Genomic DNA, 21,326 nt, shown 5'->3' with positions numbered 1-21,326 from the left:
AAAGAAGCAAAAGAAGATTAAATTAATCTAGAAGTTCCTCTGGCCTTGTGCAAGGCCCTTTCTTGCCAAACAGCAGCAGTGTAGAAATCCTTTTCAATGGACAAAAAAATGCTGCTCTGCTGTCACCTTTTTCTTCAGCTCTACCTACCAGTTTCCTGATGGTGCTGGTTTTTTACCTGACAGTTAATTAAACACTTTCATCAGCAACAGCAGAAGATAATATCATATTTATTAATTTTTAAAGTGCTCCATTGTGAAAGCTACAACGATCTGAAATGGAACAGCTGTCACCTCTTCACGCACAGGTACCTGGGCTTCCATAGAGCTCTTTGTACCCTTAAATTAGAAATGTCTCCTTTTGATGATGCACAATGGATAGCTATCCTTGCCAAGGAAGAGAAGATAAACTGTACTAATTCAGTGAAGTTAGTTAACTCAGAAGGATAACTGAAAACAAGGTCTTATTTTATTATCAAGCAAAACTTTCATTATAGTGGGAAGGTCTTAAGTTTCATTTGCACTAAAGTCAATCAAAGTAGGTCCACTGAAAGTAGGGAAATTACATTTGATGTAATTACAGGATGGACTTGGATAAGAACTTGCCCATCTACTTCAACTAATGTACTTAGGGCTTAAAGATACAATGAGCTGTATTATTTATAATATTTAAATTGATTTTGAATAAGAGCCAGACAAAAGTATAGCACAAGTAGCACTGGGAATGGCAACTAGATGGATTGCTTTTCAGTTTTCTCTGTGGATGAAACAGAAAATGAACTGTTCAAAGAAGCTGGACTCTCTCACAGGCAAGTGGACACAAAGTGAACAAACACTGAAGAAAAAATTAAACAATAAAACTATATACATCCCTAGAACTAGAAAACAACGCCCTTTCAGTGGCATTCTCACCTCCAAAAAAAGGGTGGCTGGAGCGATCCAGAGTTAGAAGGAGGGATCAAGTTCCTTTATCTGTTTAGCAAGTTGGGACTATTGAGAACATACATACTGCTTCACCTACAACAGCAGGTATTCTGGGAATGGCACACTTCTACAAGTCAAAGTAACAAAATCAGATTGCAAGAAAAAGCGTATAATGCAGAAAGGGGGGAAAAAAGAAAGAAAGCCAGTTAAATTTTTTTTTTCAAAGGTGATCCAATACTCATTTTAGCCTGAACGTTTTTACCATTCCCTTTGAAATCTGTGGGTTGGGAACCTCTGTCAGTCTGAATCTGTGGGATGCCTAGTATTTTTCAAATACTGCTTGACAAATAAATAAATAAATATTCAGCTGCAAATAGATATATGCTCGTTCTTCTTCTTCTGTATTTAAAAACCAAAAATAACCAAATCTTATTTTTAAGTTTCTTCCTTGTAGTCTGCTGTAAAGCATCATCATTTTTAAATGTTTATTATTTTTTATTATTATTGTAGAGTAAAATTAGACACTGGGCAATGATTACTACTAAAATTCTTCAAGACTTACATCTCCCACATTTCTCAAGCTTTCCAAGATCCTAACTGAGAAAACGTGTCACTTTGTAGTTCTTCATTTTCTCAAGAACCTTCAATTGCTGTTAGTGTCTTACACAAATAAACACTAGAAACCGACCACATGAAAGAGAGGTAAATTTCAAGCCAGGAAACTGAAGGCTCTGCTCTACATTGACACACTCGGGCAAAGGCTTGTCTGCCCCTGCTGAAGCCATGGGTCAATGTCTGCTTTGAAGCCAGAATTACATTTTTTACAATTCACACTGAAGCTCTAAAGCAGTAAAAGGTGGGGGAAGTCCTTGTTGACGGTAACAGGACACCGGCTATATCACTGCTAGGAACAGGTTTGAAAACATATACCATGTGGGCTGAGTGGGCATACGCAAAGGTGGAAATATATGCTCTTTTGAAAGCAATGAGATTTTTTCGGCAGCGGAGAGCAAGGGAACATTGAGACAGAAATTTAAGAACACCATCACTGGGACTGTCAAGAGCTTTTTTTTAAAACTTTTCTTCAGCCAGTTCCAAAAATGCTTTAGAAATACACGAAGTGCCTATCGCTCCTGCGAAATCCAGACCGCTGCTGTGCCGACTGTAGGGCCCCTTTAGCCCCATCGGCCCCAGCCCCGCCGGGGCTTCCCCTCCCGCTTTCCCCGGCGTCCCCTCGGCACCGGCCGCCCGCACACCGCGGCATTCCCGGCCGGGCCAGCCCGGGGCAGGCTGCGGCGGGAGGGACGGCCCGGGGAGGCGCGGCCGGGCGGTCGGGGGCTCCTCTGTCGGCGCCCGGGCCGGGGGAGCCTGCCCGGCTCCTACCTGATAGGCGTCGGGAATGTTGACCGTCTCTCCGTGCTCCGCCACGTAGCCGATGATGCCCTTGCCCCAGGGCACCTGCACCTCGTTGCTGTCCTCGCTGGAGCCGCAGGGCAGCAGCGGGGTGCCGGCGTGCACGTCGAAGAACTTGGACACCAGGGTCTTCTTGCCGGCGGAGGTCCCCTCCACGAGGAAGAGGGATCCCCGGTCCGCGTCCACCATGAGGCAGACGAAGATGAGGATCTTGTAACTGAGGCTGGTGAGGTCCAGGTCATTGGAGATGTCCTTGACCAGTTCCAGGAAGAACTGGCGCTCGTTGTGCTCCTTGAGGTAGCGCTTGTAGTCCAGGGCGGTGGGGGGGTACTGGGGCAGGCTGACGCGGGACTCCAGCAGGGCGCTGAGGATGTGGGCGGTGGTGGGGGGCAAGGAGCTGGCCTTCCGCAGCAGCGCCCGCCGCCGCACGCTGCTCAGCGGCTCCTGCGCCCGGGCGTGCACATGCTCGTCGTAGGTGAGGTTGACGTGGATAGCCTTGGAGCGGGCGAAGCTCTTCCGCAGCTCCTTCTGGGACGCTCGGCGCTGCAGCCCCCCGGGGCCGGAGCCGGGACCGCCGGGGCCGCCCGCGCTCCCCCAGCTGCCGCCGGGGCCGTCGCTGCTCCGCCGCTCCTCCGACGGGCCTGCGGCGGGGGCGGCGGGGACGGCAGGCGCTTTAGGGAGAGAGTTCTTCCTCTGCAGCCACTTCTCCACCAGCTCCGGGTGCCTCTCTAGGAAACTTTCCACAGCCGCCACGTCGAGGCCGGCATCGCCGGCGGCTGCCATGGTGCCGGCGGCGGGGGCGGCTCAGGCCGCGGGAGCCCCCGCGCTGGCCATGCCCCGCCGCCGCCACGTGCCGCTGCTGCCGCCCCGACGGCCGCCCCGGGGCACGGGGGATGCCGGCAGCCCCGGCGAGGGGCCGCTTCTGCCCCTTGCCCGGGCCTCTCCTCAGCGGCGCGCCTTCTTCTCGCCTTCTGCTTCCCCTCGCGACCTCCTCTTCCTGCCCACCACTCTTTATTATTAGTAGTAGTATTCGTATTTTTCTAGGTAAATTTTTGTGCTTCCCGGTTTTCAGCCTTTCTCTAGCTCTGGCCTCGGTTCCCGGTTCGGGGCCGCTCCCCTGGTGAGGCGGGCAGGCGGTGCCGCCGCGCCTCTGGAGATGCTCCGGGAGCGCTCGGGCAAACCCCTTCTGCCAAGTGCTGTCAGTGCTGGCGGCGGCTCCTGCGTAAGCCAGCCGGCAGACCACTGAGAAGGAGGGAGGGGAGGACGCGTGAGCCGAGCGGGGGGGCAGGCGGGGAGGAGGGAGGGCTGGCGGGAGCGCTGGCAAACCCCGCTGCGGCTGGGGGGGCTCTGCCGCCCGCCTGGCAGCAGCCGCCTCGGCAGGGCGGGCGGGGCGCGCAGCGTCCCCCGGCGGGAGGACCCCCGGCAGTGGGGAGCCGTGCTAGGGAGTTTCATTCAACATCGGGGGCAAAGGGAGGGGCCTTTTGTCTGTGATGCTCGTTCGGGGAGGGGACGAACCCTGCCGCCTCTCTCGCGGACCGCGGGCGGGAGCCGCGGCCGGAGGTAAATGGGAGCGCTCCCGTTAAAGAGCTCTCATTTATACCGTTGTCTGAGCTGCTTCAGTACTTCAGGAGACAAGCAGAAAAACGGAGCCCTTCCAAGAATCCTGAATCAATTCCGTTTCTTGAATCCCTGAGTTGATTTGCGGATAGCCTCACCCGTGCGGAGCCCGACTCTGCCCGGTCCGCACGGCTCCCGCAGGGTGTGAGGGGCACGGCTGGCTGTGCCCGCCCGGAGCCGCCCAGGGCTTTCTGCCGCAAGCCGCTGGTCCCCGGGGCAGCTGGGCGGGAGCGGGCGCGCCCAGGCGCTCCCGAGTGTCCGCTCGGGCATCGCCGGTTGCCAGACGGAAGCCGACCGTATCCACTGCCGGCAGACGGACAAGGGTTATTTTTATGCGCACGTGGAGCACTTTTCACTGCTAAATCAATGCCTACGCATAAGCGATTGAAAAAACAAGTCATGGATCTTAACACGTGAAAATGTTTTTCATGCGCTCACCAAAGACTGAATGAAGGCGGCTTCAGAAATTCATGAATGGGAGTTCGGGTGGCTGGGAAAACACACGGGCAAATCTTCAACCACACGAGATTCTGACCTGCCGGGGCCCCTGTCCCTGCAGCAGCCCCTTACGGCGCGGGGTGCGGGCAGTGCTTGCAAGGAGAGGCAGCACTTTTGGGACATGTGTCGATAGCGCAGGCTGGTGCGCGGGTGTCAGGAGGGGAGGAAGGGCTACGTGTGCGTCCCGAAGGACGGCCGCGTCTCCCGCGGCAGCAGGGGTGACCCTCAGGGGCTCCGTACAGCTGTTTCGGCTGATGCAGCTCGGAGACAGCTTTCGAAGCCGCAGACAAAGGATTTCGGCTCTCAGTCTCGGTGCCCGCCCCGTTGCAGGCTGAGCAGCAGTTCCCTCGCCACCGCGGGTCCCGGGCCGCTGTGGCGGCAGGGCGCCGTGCTTGCCCCCTGCTCTCGGCGGGGTTTCACGCAGCTCTCCGGCTCTCCCCGCCGCGCAGGGATGCTGCCGCAGGAGGACGGGCTTCCCATTGAGAAACCCCACGCCGCCGGCACACACCGGCAGCCGGGCAGCGGGGGCGGCGCGCAGGCGCGCGGGCAGCCGGGGCGGGGGGCGCAGCCCCGGGAGCAGCCCCCGGTAGCTGCCCCCGGCGCTCGGGGGGCGGAGGAGGGAGCCGGGAGCGAGCCCGGCCCTGGGCGGTGCGGGGAAGGGTCGCTCCCGGCCGCCGCACCGTGCCCCGCCCGAGTTGCGGAGAGCGCCCGGCTGCGGAACCCGCGGCGAGCGGGCTGCGGGGCGAGGGGGCGGAAAGCGGAGAGGTCTAGGGGATCGTGCCCCGAGCTGCTCGCGCCTCTAGAGAAGCCGAGCTCTTTCCATGCAGGTAGCTCGGGTATGACAAGGCAGCGAATCCCGGCGAGGGCAAGGCTCTGCCAGCGTTTCCGAGCGCGCTGCCGGAGCTGTGACGCAAAGGGGTTTCACAGGCGATGGGCGCAGCCCCTGGGGCTGAGCCGCCGCTGTCGGAGTGATGCCGCGCTCCCGGAGTCCCCTCGGCCCCGGGGCTGCCGCTGAGCCGCCCCTGGCGCTGCCGTCCCGAGCCCGAGCTGCATTTGTGGTTTTGCAGCGCTGGCACAAACACTCCATAAAGAAATGAGCATGAGCTTCTGGAGGCCAGCCCGGCGAGTACCCCCAGCTCTCAAGCGAGGACCTCGGGTGCGAAATAACTGTATGCAAATAATTTTTACCATCTCACTGTGGTAAGGTTTGGTTTGGTTTGAGCACGCACACCAGTGTTTACTACAAAATGGCTACTGTGTAGCAGTTCTGTATGTTCTGTATGTAAACACTTAAAGCAACTTGCTGTTTCTGTAAGCCTAGGTATAAAGTAGGTCCTTCAAAGTCTTGTGGCATCTTTATTTTGCTGGGATTTCATGCATAGGATTTGATTGCATCATAAATCTGCATATTGACAATCTCAAATAGCAGTCAAGACTGAAGCAAGTAAAACTGTAGTTGTCTCCATTGCATGAAATATACAGTGAAAATTTACTGTAACAGTTTAATTGTAAAGAACTGTGGAACCTGAAATCCATCTAAAGATGAAATGTGACAAAGATAATCACACTGGTGTGACTGTTCTTTAGCTTGCACAGGCTTTGGACATGTCAGGATAAAATCTGGTTCCAAAGCCTGGCCTGGTGTGCATCGATGGATGTTAGGAGAAAACTAAAACTAACCTTAGGGTCCCTGTTCTGTCTGCAGGGCAAGTTAAACAAGCACAGTGTGCACTGGGCCGCAGCCTTACGTGTTGCCCTGAGATAGATTAGTTTCAGCCTTTTGTGGGAGGGCAAAAACAGGGAAATGGGTTTTGTCAATGCCATAGGATTGTGCTGCCACTGTAATTTTATAGGTATGCTGCAGTGAGGTAAAAGCATCTTACATCTGATGCATCTGAGGTATGATGCATCTTTTGTCAGCAGGGATGCACAATGCCAACTCAGACAGCAGTGCAGGCTTTAGCCAATTCCTTTGGGTACAACATACAGAAATGCCCTAAGATGGCCTAAAAGAATCACAGGGAGAAATGTCAGTGCATTTCTCAGGTGCAGTGTGTTTCTCTGTTCAGAAAGACAATGGAATAGCACTCCTTAAAATGCAGTTGGGAAAAACCACTTGAGAAAATTTTGTATTTTGGGGAGGCGGATTATTATTCTAAACAGTCTGAAAGGGGGAAGCAGTCCAGTAGAATCCAGGAGGATGGGAGCATAAATGATGTATAATATAAAACGCACAAGGTGTACTTTGTGTCACTTTAATAAGTAGAATAGAAATCCTTGTTGCATCATGGAGACTGGTAGTTCGTTGCATCATTTCATACACAACTACTTACTACTTCTAAACTGTGTCTGTAATTCCAGTATCCAGAAGATATTGGAAAAATTTAATTTCATACAGTTTTTCAAAATGAGCATGAGGCTGACATTGAATTCCTCAAGGGTGTCCTCCATTGAAGGGCATTAGAAAAAGGGCTGTTAACAGCCAGTTCCTGGAATCTCCTAACAGAAGTTGAAAAACCCATTACTTTTTGATAAAACCTGATTCTTCCAACAGCAGCCTGCTCTTGTACTGAAGACTACTGCAATACCTGTAATGACATGTTCACGTTTCTCTTCTGTCCTCCAGAGCTGAGTCTTCCCGTTGTCTACAGTGAATTTAATATCACTTTGTTTGCTTTCTTTTAAAAACTTGTGCTAACATCTGTATGATTTGTTCACTACAATTTCACTGGGGAAAAAATAGTTACTATATGCTGATGACATATAGAAGGAAATTCAGTATAAAGTGAATGCCACAAAACGTTTCCTAGAAATCACAGAAAAAAAAAAATAGCCACACAATTCTCAAGCACCTTAGTAACCAGAAAAAAACCCAAACCATTGGACACAGGACTGTATTTGTCATTAATAGCTTGATTCAATTAAGGTAATTTATATTCAAGTAATATTAAAAAAAAGTTGAAACCCACGCAGAATACTTTCCCTTTTAGATGTTCCACTGTTTCTCAAGACTTTTTCTGTGGAAAGCACAAGAAAAACCAAGTCACGGTAATTAGTCAAGCGAAACAACCGCAGCACACCACGGTGCCAGTAGAGGGCAGTGACCAGCAGACAAAATCTAACAGCTCTCCAGAATGGGAAATTAAAATCTGCCCATTGGCACTGCACCGATCTGGGAAAGCTACAAACCTTCCGGCCTGGTGTACTGGGTATTGGAAATTATACCAATATTCTAATACGGCGAATGAGGATTTTTGTTTCTGTGGAACCGTAGTTCAAATTCATCTGCAATACTGCAAAGTCGGCAGTTGTGACAGTAAATCCTTTTAAGGCTATCATACCTCTAAAGAAAACCCTTTATTTTTTAAAAAAAATGTATATCCTGTCCAACACTGAACTGTACTTATGTCACTTCTTAGTTTTGCCTGTTTTGTTTTGTTTGGATTTCAGTAAGAAAATCCTGCAGTTTGTCCTGTTGTAGAGCCAAATAAACCCCGAAGATTTGGTCCTGTCTTGTGCTTTCCATCTTTTCCAACAGTGTGGCGCTGAGAACATTCCTGAATAGAAATCATGTAACTTTTTTCAACACAACCCGTTTAGATCTATGGAAAACAGCACCAGATGTTATCACGTCCTTCTACTTGACAACTACATCTGCTTACATGAAAGAGGAGGGGGGGGATTTCTGCATTTAATTTGCTTGTGAAAAGTAACAGGAAGAACGCGCGCCGCCCGACCTCTCCCCTTGCGGGCACCGCGGAGCCGCGCGGGGCGGGCGGCGGAAGGGCCGGTGAAGGGGCCGTGAAGGGGCCGTGAAGGGGCCGTGAAGGGCCGGTGAAGGGGCCGTGAAGGGCCGGTGAAGGGGCCGTGAAGGGGCGGTGAAGGGGCCGTGAAGGGCCGGTGAAGGGGCCGTGGAAGAGGCCGTGAAGGGGCGGTGAAGGGCCGGTGAAGGGGCCGTGAAGGGGCGGTGAAGGGGCGGTGAAGGGGGTGGCGGAAGCGGCGGTGGAAGGGGCGGTGCGCCGCGTCCGCGGCGGAAAAGGCGTTGCCGCACTTCCCTGCTGTACGCCGTGAGGAGGCCGCGGTGCTCGGCGGCCCCGCCATGGAGGAGTCATCCAGCGGCATCCGCCTCTCGGCCGAGTGCCTGGACGAGCCGCCCAACAGCCGGGTCTTCGTGGTGCTGGGCAAGGACACCGGCGAGGCGCTGATCCGGGAGCGCTTCTCGCCCTTCGGGGACATCCAGAACATCTGGCTCCTGCGGGACAGGCGCACCAATGAGTCCCGCGGCATCGCCTTCATCAAGTTCGCCCGCAGCTCGCAGGCCTGCCGCGCCATGGAGGAGATGCACGGCCGCAGCCTGCTCCCCGACAGCAAGCCCATCAAGGTGCGGCCGGGGGCTCGGGGGCCGGGCGGGGTGCAGGCCCCGGGAGCCGCGGCCTTGCCCGGCCTCGCTGCCGGGGCGGGCTCGGGCCTCCCGGGCGCCTCCGCCCGCGGCCCTCGGGGAGCGGCGGGGCCCGTCCGCCCCCGGCTCCCGGGCCGCCCGAGCTGCAGGGGGCCGCGGGAAGTGCCGCACCGGAAGAGAGGCGGTGGTGGTGCTGAAGTGTTGTAAGCAAGATAGTTGTGGATAAATAGAACTGTCTTCGCTAGTTTCAGCTTTGTAGCTTGTAAACCCTTTTCAGAACCGTTTTTTTTTTTTTTTGGTTGTTGTTTTTTTTTAATCTGTGGAGCTGTTCTGTCAGCTTTCAGCTTCCTGATTTCCTATTCACTAAGTACTAGGAAAGTATGAATTATGAATGAATTTGAAGAGTGAAAGAAGATACCATGTGTTTCACTTGACAATACAATTGAGTCAGTGAAATCTGTTTTGAAGAACTTGCCATCAGAAACCAAAAGATCTGAGTTGTATTCCTCCCGCTCTTGCATGGCTATTAGAAAAATAAATCAAAAGCTCTGTGAAAGCCGTTGTTACTTTTGCATAAGAGGCTTGCTTTAAAAGTTGTGCCTTTCTTACTTGGTTGTTTTGGTTTTGTTTCTTTTTGTTTGTTTGTTTTTGTTTGTGATTTATTTGGGCTTTTTTTCTTGGTTGTCTTCTGGTGTGCGCTTCTGAGATGAAATTCATTTCAATAACTAAAAAAAGATTTTAAGAGTAACAGATTTATGATCCTTCATAGAGCAGTAGACCTGTACAATTTAGCCCAGCTGAGCAGTGAACCTTCTGTAGCATAGTTTTATCAAGGTGCCAGGCTTTCTTGTTTGCTTGCTTGCTTATTTGTTTCTACTATTGCTGTGCTAGGCCTGTTACAGTAATTCATTCTTTGCTAACTCAGGTGTCACTGGTGATGTTGACAGCGCTGCTGGTTCAGCAGTGTTATTTGTCATCATTCCTCATTATCTCCAGTGAGGAACCTCTCTGGCAGCCCTGTCCTCTTTGGGTTTTATTATATTTGTAAGTCTTTTATTACAGGGGTCACATCTGTTCTTTTCGTGCTAAGAAGACTAGCTTATGTGAGCAATAAGCTCACAAAGACAGTTAAACTATTTTACTTGCTTGTTGGTATGTGTTTTAGAGCCTACTGCCAGTAGTTAATGTCTGTGTAATTATTTCATCAGGTATTTATTGCACAGTCAAGAGCTTCTGGAAGCCACCGAGATGTTGAAGACGAGGAGCTTACACGAATCTTTGTTATGATACCAAAAACCTACACGGAGGAGGATCTGCGAGAGAAGTTTAAGGTTCTGATTTGCTGTTTGTTGTTATTTTAAAATGCATTTTTCTAAATTGATTAGAAGGGTTTAGCACATGGAACTTTTCATGGTTTTCAAATATTGGGAATTAATACATTTTTTAATTGTTCTAGATGTATGGAGACATTGAATATTGCAGCATTATTAAAAACAAGACTACTGGAGAAAGTAAAGGTTTGGGCTACGTCAGGTACCTGAAACCATCACAAGCTGCCCGAGCAATTGAAGAGTGTGATCGAAGTAAGAATCTGAGTGAATGTTTTGAGGGTTTTTTTGCAATAAGTGTGTGTCATCATAATGTACCTTTAATTTTTAGTTTTGTTTGTAGGTAAAGGATTTGTGATGCAGAAACACTTTGAGACAAAGTTTTATTTGAAATAAATAATAGCGTTGTTAACATTCAGTGAGAACGATTACTTGATCGTGATTTTCAGGACCAAACTGCAAGTAGAATTAGTGGGAAGAGTTTGGAAATGGACACAGAGTTTCCTTTTATGCATTATTATTGGTCTGTAGTGTAGGCTTCATACACAGGAAAATACTTTAATTTGTCCTTGTGACTAGGCAGTTTTAATCAAATGTATTTGATATAAAATTAATTTTCAAATGAAATGTGCTTCATGATACATAGGGATTCTGTTGTGATTACCTTTAAGAACAAATTCTTGCGAACTGAAATTGGGAGAAGGGTGGTTGTTTTTGTTTAGTGTTACAGTTTATCTGATACAGAGTGAAAGACTTTGTATGCTGTATTTGTTACCAGCCATTTTGTGAGGCACTGGAACAGGTTGCCCACAGAAGTTTTGGATGTCCCACCCCTGGAAGTGTTCCAGGCCAGTTGGATAGGGCTCTGAGTAACCTGGTGAAGGTGGAAGGTAGTGGAAGGTGTCCCTGCCCAAGGCAGGGGGTTGGAACTCGGTGGTCTGTAAGTTTCCTTCCAACCCAAACCATCCTGTGATTCTATAATTTGTCATTTAAGTTAATTAATATGAGTCAGGCTGGTGGAAAAATGTCAGGGGCTGGAAGCACAAGACTTTGGAGGAGAGGCAGAGGGAATTGGGTTTGCTCATGCAGGAGAAGAAAGGTTTCCCCAAAAGCCTAACAGCAGTATTCCAGTCCAGCCTCCTGTTCAGTGTTGCTTAATCACAAAAATGAAACAGCTTGGGGAGTGGGTGTGGCTGCTTGTTCTAATTTTTTTAATGCTTTTTTTGGTTCTTTTTTCCTCAGTAATGTGTGTGGTGGTTCTGCATTGTAAATGGTTCTACAGAAATTATATTTGTGCATAGGAATATGAGCCTGAGCTTACTTAGCAGTCAAATTTTATTTCCTTTTTGCTGTGAGGTTAAAATGAAATCAGTTGGGTAGCTTGAGTGTAATACCTCTTTCTTTCATAAAAGCAAAACCTAGGTCAGATTAAAACGTCCATAAGCTACTGTTGTAGCATAGCAGTTCAGGTGATGGCTTCTGGAGCATCTCAGAATCGTGCTAGGTATCACAGATTGGTTGAAGTTGGAAGGGATCCCTGCTCAACCACTTGGCTCAAGCAGGATCACCTGGGTCCTGGTGGCCCAGGACCATATCCAGGTGACTTTTGAATATCCCCAAGTACGGAGACTCCATAGCCTTTCTGGGCAACCTGTGCCAGTGCTCAGTCACTCCCATGGCAGTTAGCTTCTGTCATGCTTAACTTATGAGGAATAATTCCATTTGAAAGCTGTTAACAATTATTTGGGCAGACTTCAAAAGTTATAATTCTGTTATTCCTCTAAAGGCGGCACATACTGTGTTTTCTGAATAATATGTTTCTAAATATGGGACTTGGAGAATGTGGGACTGGTCAGATAACTGAGATATGCTGAGGTGTTGTTATGTGTGTGGTTGTTTCTTTCAGGTTACAGGGCCATTTTGGCTGAACCTAAAAATAAGTCATCTGAGTCTTTTGAACATGATTATTACAGTAATAACATGAGGCCAGAACTAAGAGGAAATACGCTTCCATTTTGTAAGTAACAGCTTTTTACAGTATAAATGATTTGTAGTTTCCAGGATGGTCACTGAGTAATAATGTGGTTTGGAGTAAGGGAAGCTGACAGAGCCTTAGGTCAACACTTAAATTGTAGATTGGATATTGAAGTTAGAAACTATCCAGGCATTTTATCTCTGCTTTAATGGCTTGCTTTGCTCTGGTTGGCCAATTATTTTGTGACCTGCACTGGAGAAATCAACATGTGACCTTTAGTACCTAATTGACTTGGATTACTTTTGAAAGTCGAGTGCAACACATGCATAAAATGGAAACATGCAAGTATGATGATTCAGATTATTTTGTTGATTCTTGAGGTATGCAGCCAGAATTCTGTGGCTTTGAAAAAGCTGAGACCCGAATTCAAGAGCCAGTCTCCAAACGCCTGTCGGTGGTCTCCCGGCTCCCCTTTATCCAGGAGCAGCTGTTCGCCCTCTTTGATTTGGTTCCCGGTCTGGAATACTGTGATGTTCAGCGAGACCCTCATACCAACAGTGGTACGTAAAAGTACAAAAGGCTTTTGTCTTTTTTTTTCTCTGAAGGGAATCCCTTGTAATTGTACTTCAATTGATTTGTATTGCAAAATACAGTACACTTGTTGGAAACAAGCGTGGTTGCTGCTATCACGGCATACACCCGAAAATTCAGTTTTGTTTGAACCGCTGTTTACACATAGCCCTTAAGGGCTTGCACCCTTACTTTTAGATAATAAAAACTCAAGAAGGATGGAATCAAAGCCATGATAAGTGGGTTTTGATCAAATTAATAGTTTGAGGCAGAATAAATGAAGAAGTAGTTTCAAAAATTATTAGACATTAAAGTAAAATCTTCTCTAAACAGATCTTTTGAATTTTTTCATTCTGAAATGTGTGTTTAGAAGTTGACATGCATGAATGGGATTAAATAATTACAAAATGGATCATGCTTTTTGTTGAAAGATTGTTTGGTGTCAGTCTTGTTTTACTGCTGCTGAATATGGAAGTGGTTTCTTCTCCAAGAAACTTGAAATGTAAATAATTCAGAAAGTTACATTTTTACTTTACATTTTTTAAAATTCACTGTTGATGGGATAATTGCATTTTTAAATAAAATTATGTATCCTTTTGTTACTAGTTCTGGAGTAGTGAGGAAGACAGGTTTTCACTTGTATGGTTTTACTGCCAGTTTTTCAAGCTAGTGTAAATACTGCTGTCTGTCACTAGTAAATTTCACTGAAGTTTCCTTCACAAATAGAAGTGATGAAGTAATAATGCTGTGTGCTAAAAAGACTTAAGAATTTTGTGTCATCCATGACTGATGTGCAGTTTGAATATATTGCTTGTATGAGTGTAGTTTGTTCTGAGGATTTACCCATTTCCTGCTGACACTGTGTGCACTGTGCTTGCAGGGTATGCTGTGATTCAGTACAGCACTGCTGCCTCAGCTATATATGCCAAGTACAAACTACATGGGTTTGAGTACCCTCCTGGAAATCGACTAACTGTCATTTTCCTAGAAGATGGGAATGATAGCTCAGAGTAAGTACAGCTTAAAGAGTTGTAAGTTGTGTTCTGGAGAGGAAAATACAAAACACTTTTTTAATATAAGACTACCACTGTGAGCATGTGCTGTGGTTGCTGATGGTATTGTCGGTCTTGATACTCGGTATCTACATGACATTACAGACTTCTAGAGATGCTCTGGTGTGTATTAAAACTTATTTTTCTTGCTAAATTTAAGATTGCTGTAACTTAACTCTTTCTTTAAAGTAGTTTACTGTCACTTCTGCTTGCAGCCTTATCAGGAAAATGGCAACGCAGCTGGTGACAGCGCAGGTGTCGTCAGCACTGCGCAGTAACAGCGCGATGGTTCAGCAGTACAGGACGCCTCCTGTGAGTGCACATCATGGATGCTGTTGGTATTCTTCTCAGCTGTTGTAAGAAGCCTCACATATGCCAATAAAGAGCACTGCTCACTCGCTTCTGCAAACTGTTTTATGTGCTGCATTTTTAAGACGTACCTCTAGTTGGTTGGTGCATTTTTTTCGCTGAGAAGCTGTCTGACCTTACTTGGATTTATTGTTCATTTTAATGAAATAACTAGAGTAAATAAAGTAATGAAGATTAGAACTCACATGGCCTATGTATGTCCTGTGATGGAACAAAAACGGTAAGAAAGGTAAAATTACTTCCTCTGTCCCCCCACCACCAGTTAACTTACACTTGCATTTTTTCCCCTTGTTTCAGCAAGCATTTGGAGGAACTTCTGGTCCACAGTTGCTGCAGCCCCAAACAGATGCCATACTTCCACCACCCAAAAAAAAAGTTCCACCTGACACTTCTGTGAAGGAAAGGCTTTTCATACTTTTTCATCCGCATCCTTTACCTGTAAATGTACTGGAGGATGTGTTCTGGTAAGACTCTGTTTACAAAGTCATCCCTAACAAAAAGGAAACAAACTATGAAATATTGAAAGAAAATATTGAAAATAAAAGAGAGGGCCTGAACACTCTTTCCAGAAAAGGCAGTGCACAGTGACCAGTGAGCAGTAGGTAACAGTTCCTTTTTAAAAGAAGTGTGTAGCGACGTTCATATTGAAGCATAGGTGCATTGTCATCAGTATAGCAGCTTTATTATCAATTAACTTAATCTGACATAAAATCTCTAGTCTCCTAATGTAGATTTTTAACCAAAAAATATACTACTTCCAGTTACTATTTCCTAAATAATTTTGCATTTTCTTTTACATATTTTTTGTAAGGCGTTTAACTATTTTGATAGATTTCCACAGTAACCTAGAGGGAACAAGTGTAGGGTGTTGGGTTTTTTCTGATACATTTATAATGGTTTGCACCCTACTAAACACTATTTCAACTGTTCTATCTCACTGTGCGGAGAAAATACTTGGGACAATTTTTTGCCATATTTAAAAAAATCTATAATTAGCAGTTCTCTAGTGTTTTATATTATTAATTTGTAGTATAATATTGAAAAAAGAGACATTTCCCTTTTCTAATAGCTTGAATTTGGAATAAATCTTTGGAAATCAAAAATATTTTAAAAGCACCAGGAGATAAAAACATTTGGTGTGCAAGTTACTGTGAAATTCAAAAATATACCTATTTAATATAGTGGATTTTCTTAATCAGATGCTAGAGGAGGAAAAAGCTATGGACCTGAGTCTTGACACTTCAGTGTAACTTCAGTAAGAAGCAAGCAGACTATTGTTAAAAAACATTTAAGGATCTATCTAGGGACCTCCTGAGTACTTGGAAATCTCTGTTTTTTCCCTGAAGCTGTAGCGCTTGCTTTCTGAGTCATTTCAGTGAGAGCTTTTCAAAGATAATTCACAATGAGCAAGTTCATTTAAGTGAGGTGCAGATGGAGCTTCTAAATGATCTGCTGGCTTGGGTGTGTCTGTCCTACTTCTGGTTGGTTTGGATTTTTTTCTTGTGGTGTTCTTGTGAGGTGTTCTGAGTGCGATTTAGTCTTTGGGGAGTGTAGTATTGATCAGCTTTATATATTCTTTTAAATAAGAAAGAAATCACTGATATTTGTGGTTCTGTCGTAATATTTCATAGAAAACGTCTATGAACTTTTGGTGTTCATTTGTACTTCTACCCATAATTCAAGAGAAGGGAATATGTGAATAAGGAGCATAGATATAAAGATACTGGTTTTGTAGTTAACAAATCATATGTGCTTCAGACTGGAAATGTTGCAGGAAAATCTGTAAATTACCTTTTCTTTTCCCCCCTCCCCTCCCAGTCGTTTTGGACAATTGATAAGTGTTTATCTTGTGGCTGGAAAAAATGTGGGCTATGCCAAATTTGCAGACAGAGCAAGTGCCAGCGAGGCCATCACTGCATTGCATGGCAAGATTGTGAATGGTGTGAGGCTCAAAGTGAGGTTGGCAGACTCGCCCTCGGAGGAGCCCAACAAGCGCCAGAGGACTTACTGAGCAGGTGAGTACCCCCCACCCACCTGAGCTCTTCCTCACCCTCAAGTCCAGCTACCTGAAATAGTGACAGGCTAAGACTTTGAAGTTAGATACAAATATTCAGTGCTAAACTCTAAATCTGTTCTTAGCTAGGAAATTGAAATAGAATTTTTTGATATAACTGTGTTTATACACACACATATAAAATATATATATGGGTGTGTGTATTCTTACATATACACACATGTGCACTTTATTTTAAAAAAATCGATTTTTATAATTCTTGAGGAAAAAAAATGAACCAGTTGATAGAAGTCAATCTGGATGTTCATGGAAATATCACTCGTGTATTTGGGAGAATCAGTTGACACTGAAGAGAGTATGCAAAAATAAATAATGAAACAGACATAAGCTTGTGTGTGTCTTTTTTTTGTTACAATCACATGCCCTCAGTGGCATTGGTTAAAGATAGAAAGTTGAGCCCTTGTAGGGGAGAGGAGTGAAGGGGTAAACAAAAAAGGGACTGGGGGAACAAGTAAGACTGAAACCTTAGGTCAGGTGAAACCAAAGGCTTGGGATATTCGGGTCATTTGTGTTCTCAGAAATAAGGTGTAGCTGAAATGTGTGATAGTGGAGAAAATACAGTAGAGCCAGTGGTGGAGAAATTGAGATATGTGTTTGAGAACTTTATTATTTGATGCTTATGGCATGTGTAAGCTGGTTAAACTCCTAGAGATGTTTTATATCTTACTGACTTCAGGGACCAAGATTCAGTTGTTCTTTTAAAACATCACTTTGCTTCAAATTATATTGAATTTCATCACATTTTAAAGTTATATTTATGTTTTTCAGCATTAGGACTATTGCCAAAGGAGAATATAGTCAAGGGAGAAAAGCCTAAGCCCCATTTTCTACAAAATAACTGTCAAATATTACTATAGCTTCCAGATATTTCCAGTACCATACTACTTCCTAGGGGACATGAAGTTCTGACTTAAGTAATTCAGAAAATATCACATGACTGTCTTTGCATCAGTATTTTCCCTTAAGCTTCACTCTTTATACCTTTCTTTATATAGATGTTCTTTGTGACCCCAGAGTTGCAAAGACAAAAGAAAGCTTTTGCCCAGAGTGTTCTTTTTCTCCTTTTCTTCTAAGGACCTCCATGTTGCTCTTTTGATAAGCAGCAGATACTAAACATGGCCTTAGTTTTTGTACACAACTTTTGTTTTAATAGTTGGATTTCTGGGCATTCCTTTTCTGTATGGAATTATAGCTAAAACTAAATTGAACCTTTTTTTTTCTTAATCAGCAGCTCTGGCGAATGCAATTTTAAGTAACTTGTACGTACGTTCTTAGCTTTGTACAACGTTTTGTTTGTTTTTCATGTGATTTTTGCTTTCAGCAATAAGAGTCCAGCCTGTAACCACACCTTATTCCTGTGTCTCTACAGGAGTAAATAACTATGATGTGAAGGGTAATGTAATACCAGGTCTGCCTTGTGTACTTTTTACTGGAGAAGTGTAAATACAACATGCATCCAAAATTAGGAAAATTATTTATCCCCACTTTTTCTGTATACCAGGTTTCTTAGCAGGTTGCTGTGGCATCTGTCTCTTTTCAGGATAGATAGAATTACTTGTTCATTTGTTCTTTAGTTTGTTTCTCAAATTCAAATGAAGTGGTACCTAAAAGGAAAGATTGCCTTTCAAAAGGGCTTGCCCATGTAAGTGATTTTCCCACTGCCTGACTTTGCACTGGACTGACTTGACAGGTTTTGCAGTAATCTGGAGGCTCATGTTTTGCTTTCAATTTACGTGTTAAATTGTGTGAAAATAAATGCAATTTTCTCAACCTCTGAAATAGTTGTGAGAATACTAGTATTTTTCTATTTGAATTTTAGCTGTAGGAAATAACCTTCCCAGCTAAAGTTTGTGATTTTTCACTTAAAGAAATCATTGCCTCTTAATAAAGAAATCCTTTCTAAAGTCCTGTTGTACTGCTTGCCTTTCATCTCTCACAGGATGACTGGATTTCTGAAATAGTCTTTTCTATACAAGGTTTTCTGATGAAAACTTGTTATAATACCTGTGAATTCTAGAATCTGTATAAAAATAAATGTCATTCAATGGAATAATTAAGTAAAATATTTATTTTTTTAACACACATAAAGTTTTGCCCCAACACCTTCTTATGCAAAAAGTCTTTTTTAAAATACAATTTACAGAATTGTTTCTTAAAAAAGGCTTTATGGTAACAATATGCTACTCATAGTGCTTTTGTAATGCAAGCTTCTGACTATAAGAACTTTCTGTTGTCTTGCAGCAAACTTTGTTTATCAGGTAAATTTGAACACACGTCTATTAATATTCTGAACTAATCCACCTAATGACTTTTACAGGCTCAGGTTCTCCTACAGGTCAATGAAAATTCAATTGTTTATGTAAGTAGTTAAAAGTAGCAGAGAAAAGATGGAAATACAGACCAGTAGGGTTCTCCTCACTTTTAAGTTCTAATGTAAGTTTTTTGGGGTGTGAGGTTATCCCCTTTTATGCTAAGTGAGTGTATTAATGGCTGAAATAATCACATCAAATTCTCTGGCTTTAAATCAGTGTAGGCCTGAGAAGACAACTACAGTGTCTACTTGGAGCCAGTTGCTAAAAGTAGACCTACTTTAAACATCTTGCTGTTGACCAGCTTGTGCTCTCCACTCAGGACTTTGTGTTACTTTGAGTATTTTGTGAAAAGCTCACTGCAGTGTCTGGGGCCAGTTAGACACACTGTCATTCAAAAACAGAAGAGGAAGGAAAGAATTTGCTATCTGTCAGAAGAATGCATTGTGGCGTTACAGTAAATCTCTTCATTGCTGTCTAGTAGTTCTATTTAAATACCATTTCTGTCCTTGGAAACTCCCCCCTCAAAACTACTAGACAAGAGACCCACAAGCAAACAAACCAAAAAACCCAAACCCACCTGAAATGTCTTTCATAAAGCTTTCAAATAAAGTTTCCAACTAGTGTTGTGTTAGAAATGGCAGACACAGCTAAGTTCTGTGGCTTTTAAAACTTGTTGCAGATTGCCTTCAACCTACAGCAGATGGATTCATTGCATATTTCCCCTGCTGACAAAATCTGGGTGTTTTAAATAATCATTTAGTTACTAAGTTGAAAAAACCCAACATTTACCCTGTCATAAAATACTTGGCTATTATTATATTTGTTTTTGCTTGTCCTGAGGAAATCCTGCATCGCTGATTTCATTTGCAGTCTTTTTTTTTTTTTACTTTAACATTTACTAAAATCCTGATGTTAATATGTATATATTTTAATAATTTACTGCTCTGCAAAAATGTTTTTAAAAAGTAATTGTATCATAGTTGTGATATACATTGAAAAAAACAGCTGTGTTTTGTACCCACAGTAGACTGCAGAAAAAAATGCAGGCTTTTACACAATGCTCGAGGGAGGCTCTTGAAAAGTTAGAGGAGCATGCCTAAAACTTTAATATTATTCTTCTAAAGATATTGAAAGCCTTATTTATATGTTGTTGTAATAATTATATTTTATAATATGTACTTTAAAATAAAAATAGGTATGTTGCTTTTTGATACTATTTTTGTACTTGTGTTTTTTCTACAGAAACTAAGTAATGACATGATCCTCAGCTGACTGACTGACTGACTGAAAACGTGACTAGACATGGTTCCTGTGGACAGTGACAGCTTTTTTCAGTGACAACTTTTTTTTTTCTTAATTGTTACTTAGTTGATTTCTCTATGATCCTTCTTCTTTCTGAATATGCAGAGATGCAGTTTTGAAAAGTATGTAGGCATTAAAAACTGTAAACTGGTGGTTGTTCTTGTAATAGTACATAACTTGTATTACAGAAATAGCTCTTGTTTTTACCTGAAACCTTCTTATAAGATGGAAATTACAATGATGGAGGAAATAAAGAAGCCAGCCTTTTCTGACTTGACTGGTTAATTGATAATGATTCAGATTCTGTTAAAATAGAAGACATCTCTCATGATCCAAATTGCATTGAATTGCAGTAAGTTCAAAGAAAACGAAGTAACTTCAACAGTGCTAGCAGACGTGACAGTATTAATCTAGATTTGAGAAAATAGCTGTAATCAAGAAAATAAGTCAAAGGTAGATTCTTAAATATTTTGTTGCTTTGGGCCAAGATTATTCATTATGCTGTTTAGTGAAAGGAACATATTTCAGACTACCTAAACTTCTTCTATTTATGCTTTCTTATCCTGAGATCTTTTGGCTATAACTGCGGGGAAACTGTGGAGTCTAGGGCTGTGGGTTTGTTTTTGTTAGTTTTGAGGTTGGGGTGTTTTGTTGTTTTTATTTTTTTTTCCCAGAAGTTTTCAGTAGGATGAAGACAATTTTGGCACTGATGCAAAGTAAATTAAGATAGTTAACTAAGTTTGTGTATAGTTAATTTTCAAATGCCATTACTTTTCGATGTATTCCTGTATACTACTTGTTCAATTGGAAATATCCTGGTTATTAAAATACGATACACAGATAAAATTTAGGAATTCCAGTTGTATGCAGTCTAGAGGAGAAGCATGCCATTGGATGCTTCCTGCTTCCCAGCATCTCCCATGTGGTCTCTTCATCAATTGGTTCAGAAGTTTAAATTCCAAGTAACAAACCATGTATTTAAAAAAACCCAATGTTTCTTTTTTTTTTTCTTTTTTTTAAATTTATTTTTTATTTATTTATTTTTAAAGAATTTTAGAATTCAAATGCTCAAATGGGAGCAGGTTGCAGAATAAAGGTTGCCTGAGAAACCTTTTCCTTCCATCCATTCCACTAGTACCTACTAAAAAGCAGTCCTTGATGACTCACCAGCAGCTCTTGTCCCCAGGTGCAGTTGTGTCATTCAGCACAAGGGACAAAATTGAATAAGGGCTGCATGGTTAACCAGGCTGTAAAATTCCTGCTCAGTTTGGTGTAGCTGTTAGAAATGGGTGAAAAACCAGATTTATGGTTGAACCTGGAGAACTGGATCCTGTCTCTGACTCTAGCCTGAAGGTTGGTTGTAAGGAGGATTGCCATTTCTTTTGTGTTCCCCTGAAAAAGTTCCAGTTTGGGTTGGTGTGTTGGGTTTTCCATTTGTTTATGTGGTTGGGTTTGATTGTTTTGGTTTGGTTTTTTTCCCCATCGTCCTTCATGAT

General features: G+C 44.0%; 2 protein-coding genes across 2 annotated transcripts in view; one reads left to right on the top strand and one right to left on the bottom strand.

The window, feature by feature from the left end:
- Positions 1 to 3,117, bottom strand: part of PDE11A (phosphodiesterase 11A) — a 108,016-nt gene extending 104,899 nt beyond the window's left edge. The window contains exon 1 of the mRNA XM_066323308.1: positions 2,305 to 3,117. Coding sequence (XP_066179405.1) covers positions 2,305 to 3,117 — 813 coding nt within the window. The remainder of the gene's footprint in view (positions 1 to 2,304) is intronic.
- A 5,361-nt stretch (positions 3,118 to 8,478) lies between these two features.
- Positions 8,479 to 20,102, top strand: RBM45 (RNA binding motif protein 45). The gene is made up of 10 exons (XM_066322736.1): positions 8,479 to 8,830; positions 10,057 to 10,179; positions 10,305 to 10,431; positions 12,083 to 12,193; positions 12,532 to 12,711; positions 13,602 to 13,731; positions 13,989 to 14,085; positions 14,440 to 14,606; positions 15,961 to 16,157; positions 19,771 to 20,102. The coding sequence occupies exons 1-9, from the start codon at positions 8,549 to 8,551 to the stop codon at positions 16,151 to 16,153; spliced, it is 1,410 nt and encodes a 469-aa protein (XP_066178833.1). The 5' UTR covers positions 8,479 to 8,548; the 3' UTR covers positions 16,154 to 16,157; positions 19,771 to 20,102.
- Positions 20,103 to 21,326: the final 1,224 nt, after the last annotated feature.

This window comes from Sylvia atricapilla, chromosome 7, assembly GCF_009819655.1.
Source record: "Sylvia atricapilla isolate bSylAtr1 chromosome 7, bSylAtr1.pri, whole genome shotgun sequence".
In the NCBI taxonomy this organism is placed as follows: Eukaryota; Metazoa; Chordata; class Aves; order Passeriformes; family Sylviidae; genus Sylvia; species Sylvia atricapilla.
Note: the sequence above shows the minus strand (reverse complement) of the source record. Positions and strands in the feature narration are given on the sequence as shown.

Excerpts from the sequence above, each read along its gene's own strand:
- RBM45 (XM_066322736.1), top strand. The coding sequence starts at position 8,549 with ATGGAGGAGTCATCCAGCGGCATCCGCCTCTCGGCCGAGTGCCTGGAC. Across the intron at positions 12,194-12,531 it reads AGGAAATACGCTTCCATTTT|GTATGCAGCCAGAATTCTGT; the intron begins GTAAGTAACAGC and ends TTGATTCTTGAG. Across the intron at positions 14,086-14,439 it reads AGCAGTACAGGACGCCTCCT|CAAGCATTTGGAGGAACTTC; the intron begins GTGAGTGCACAT and ends CCCTTGTTTCAG.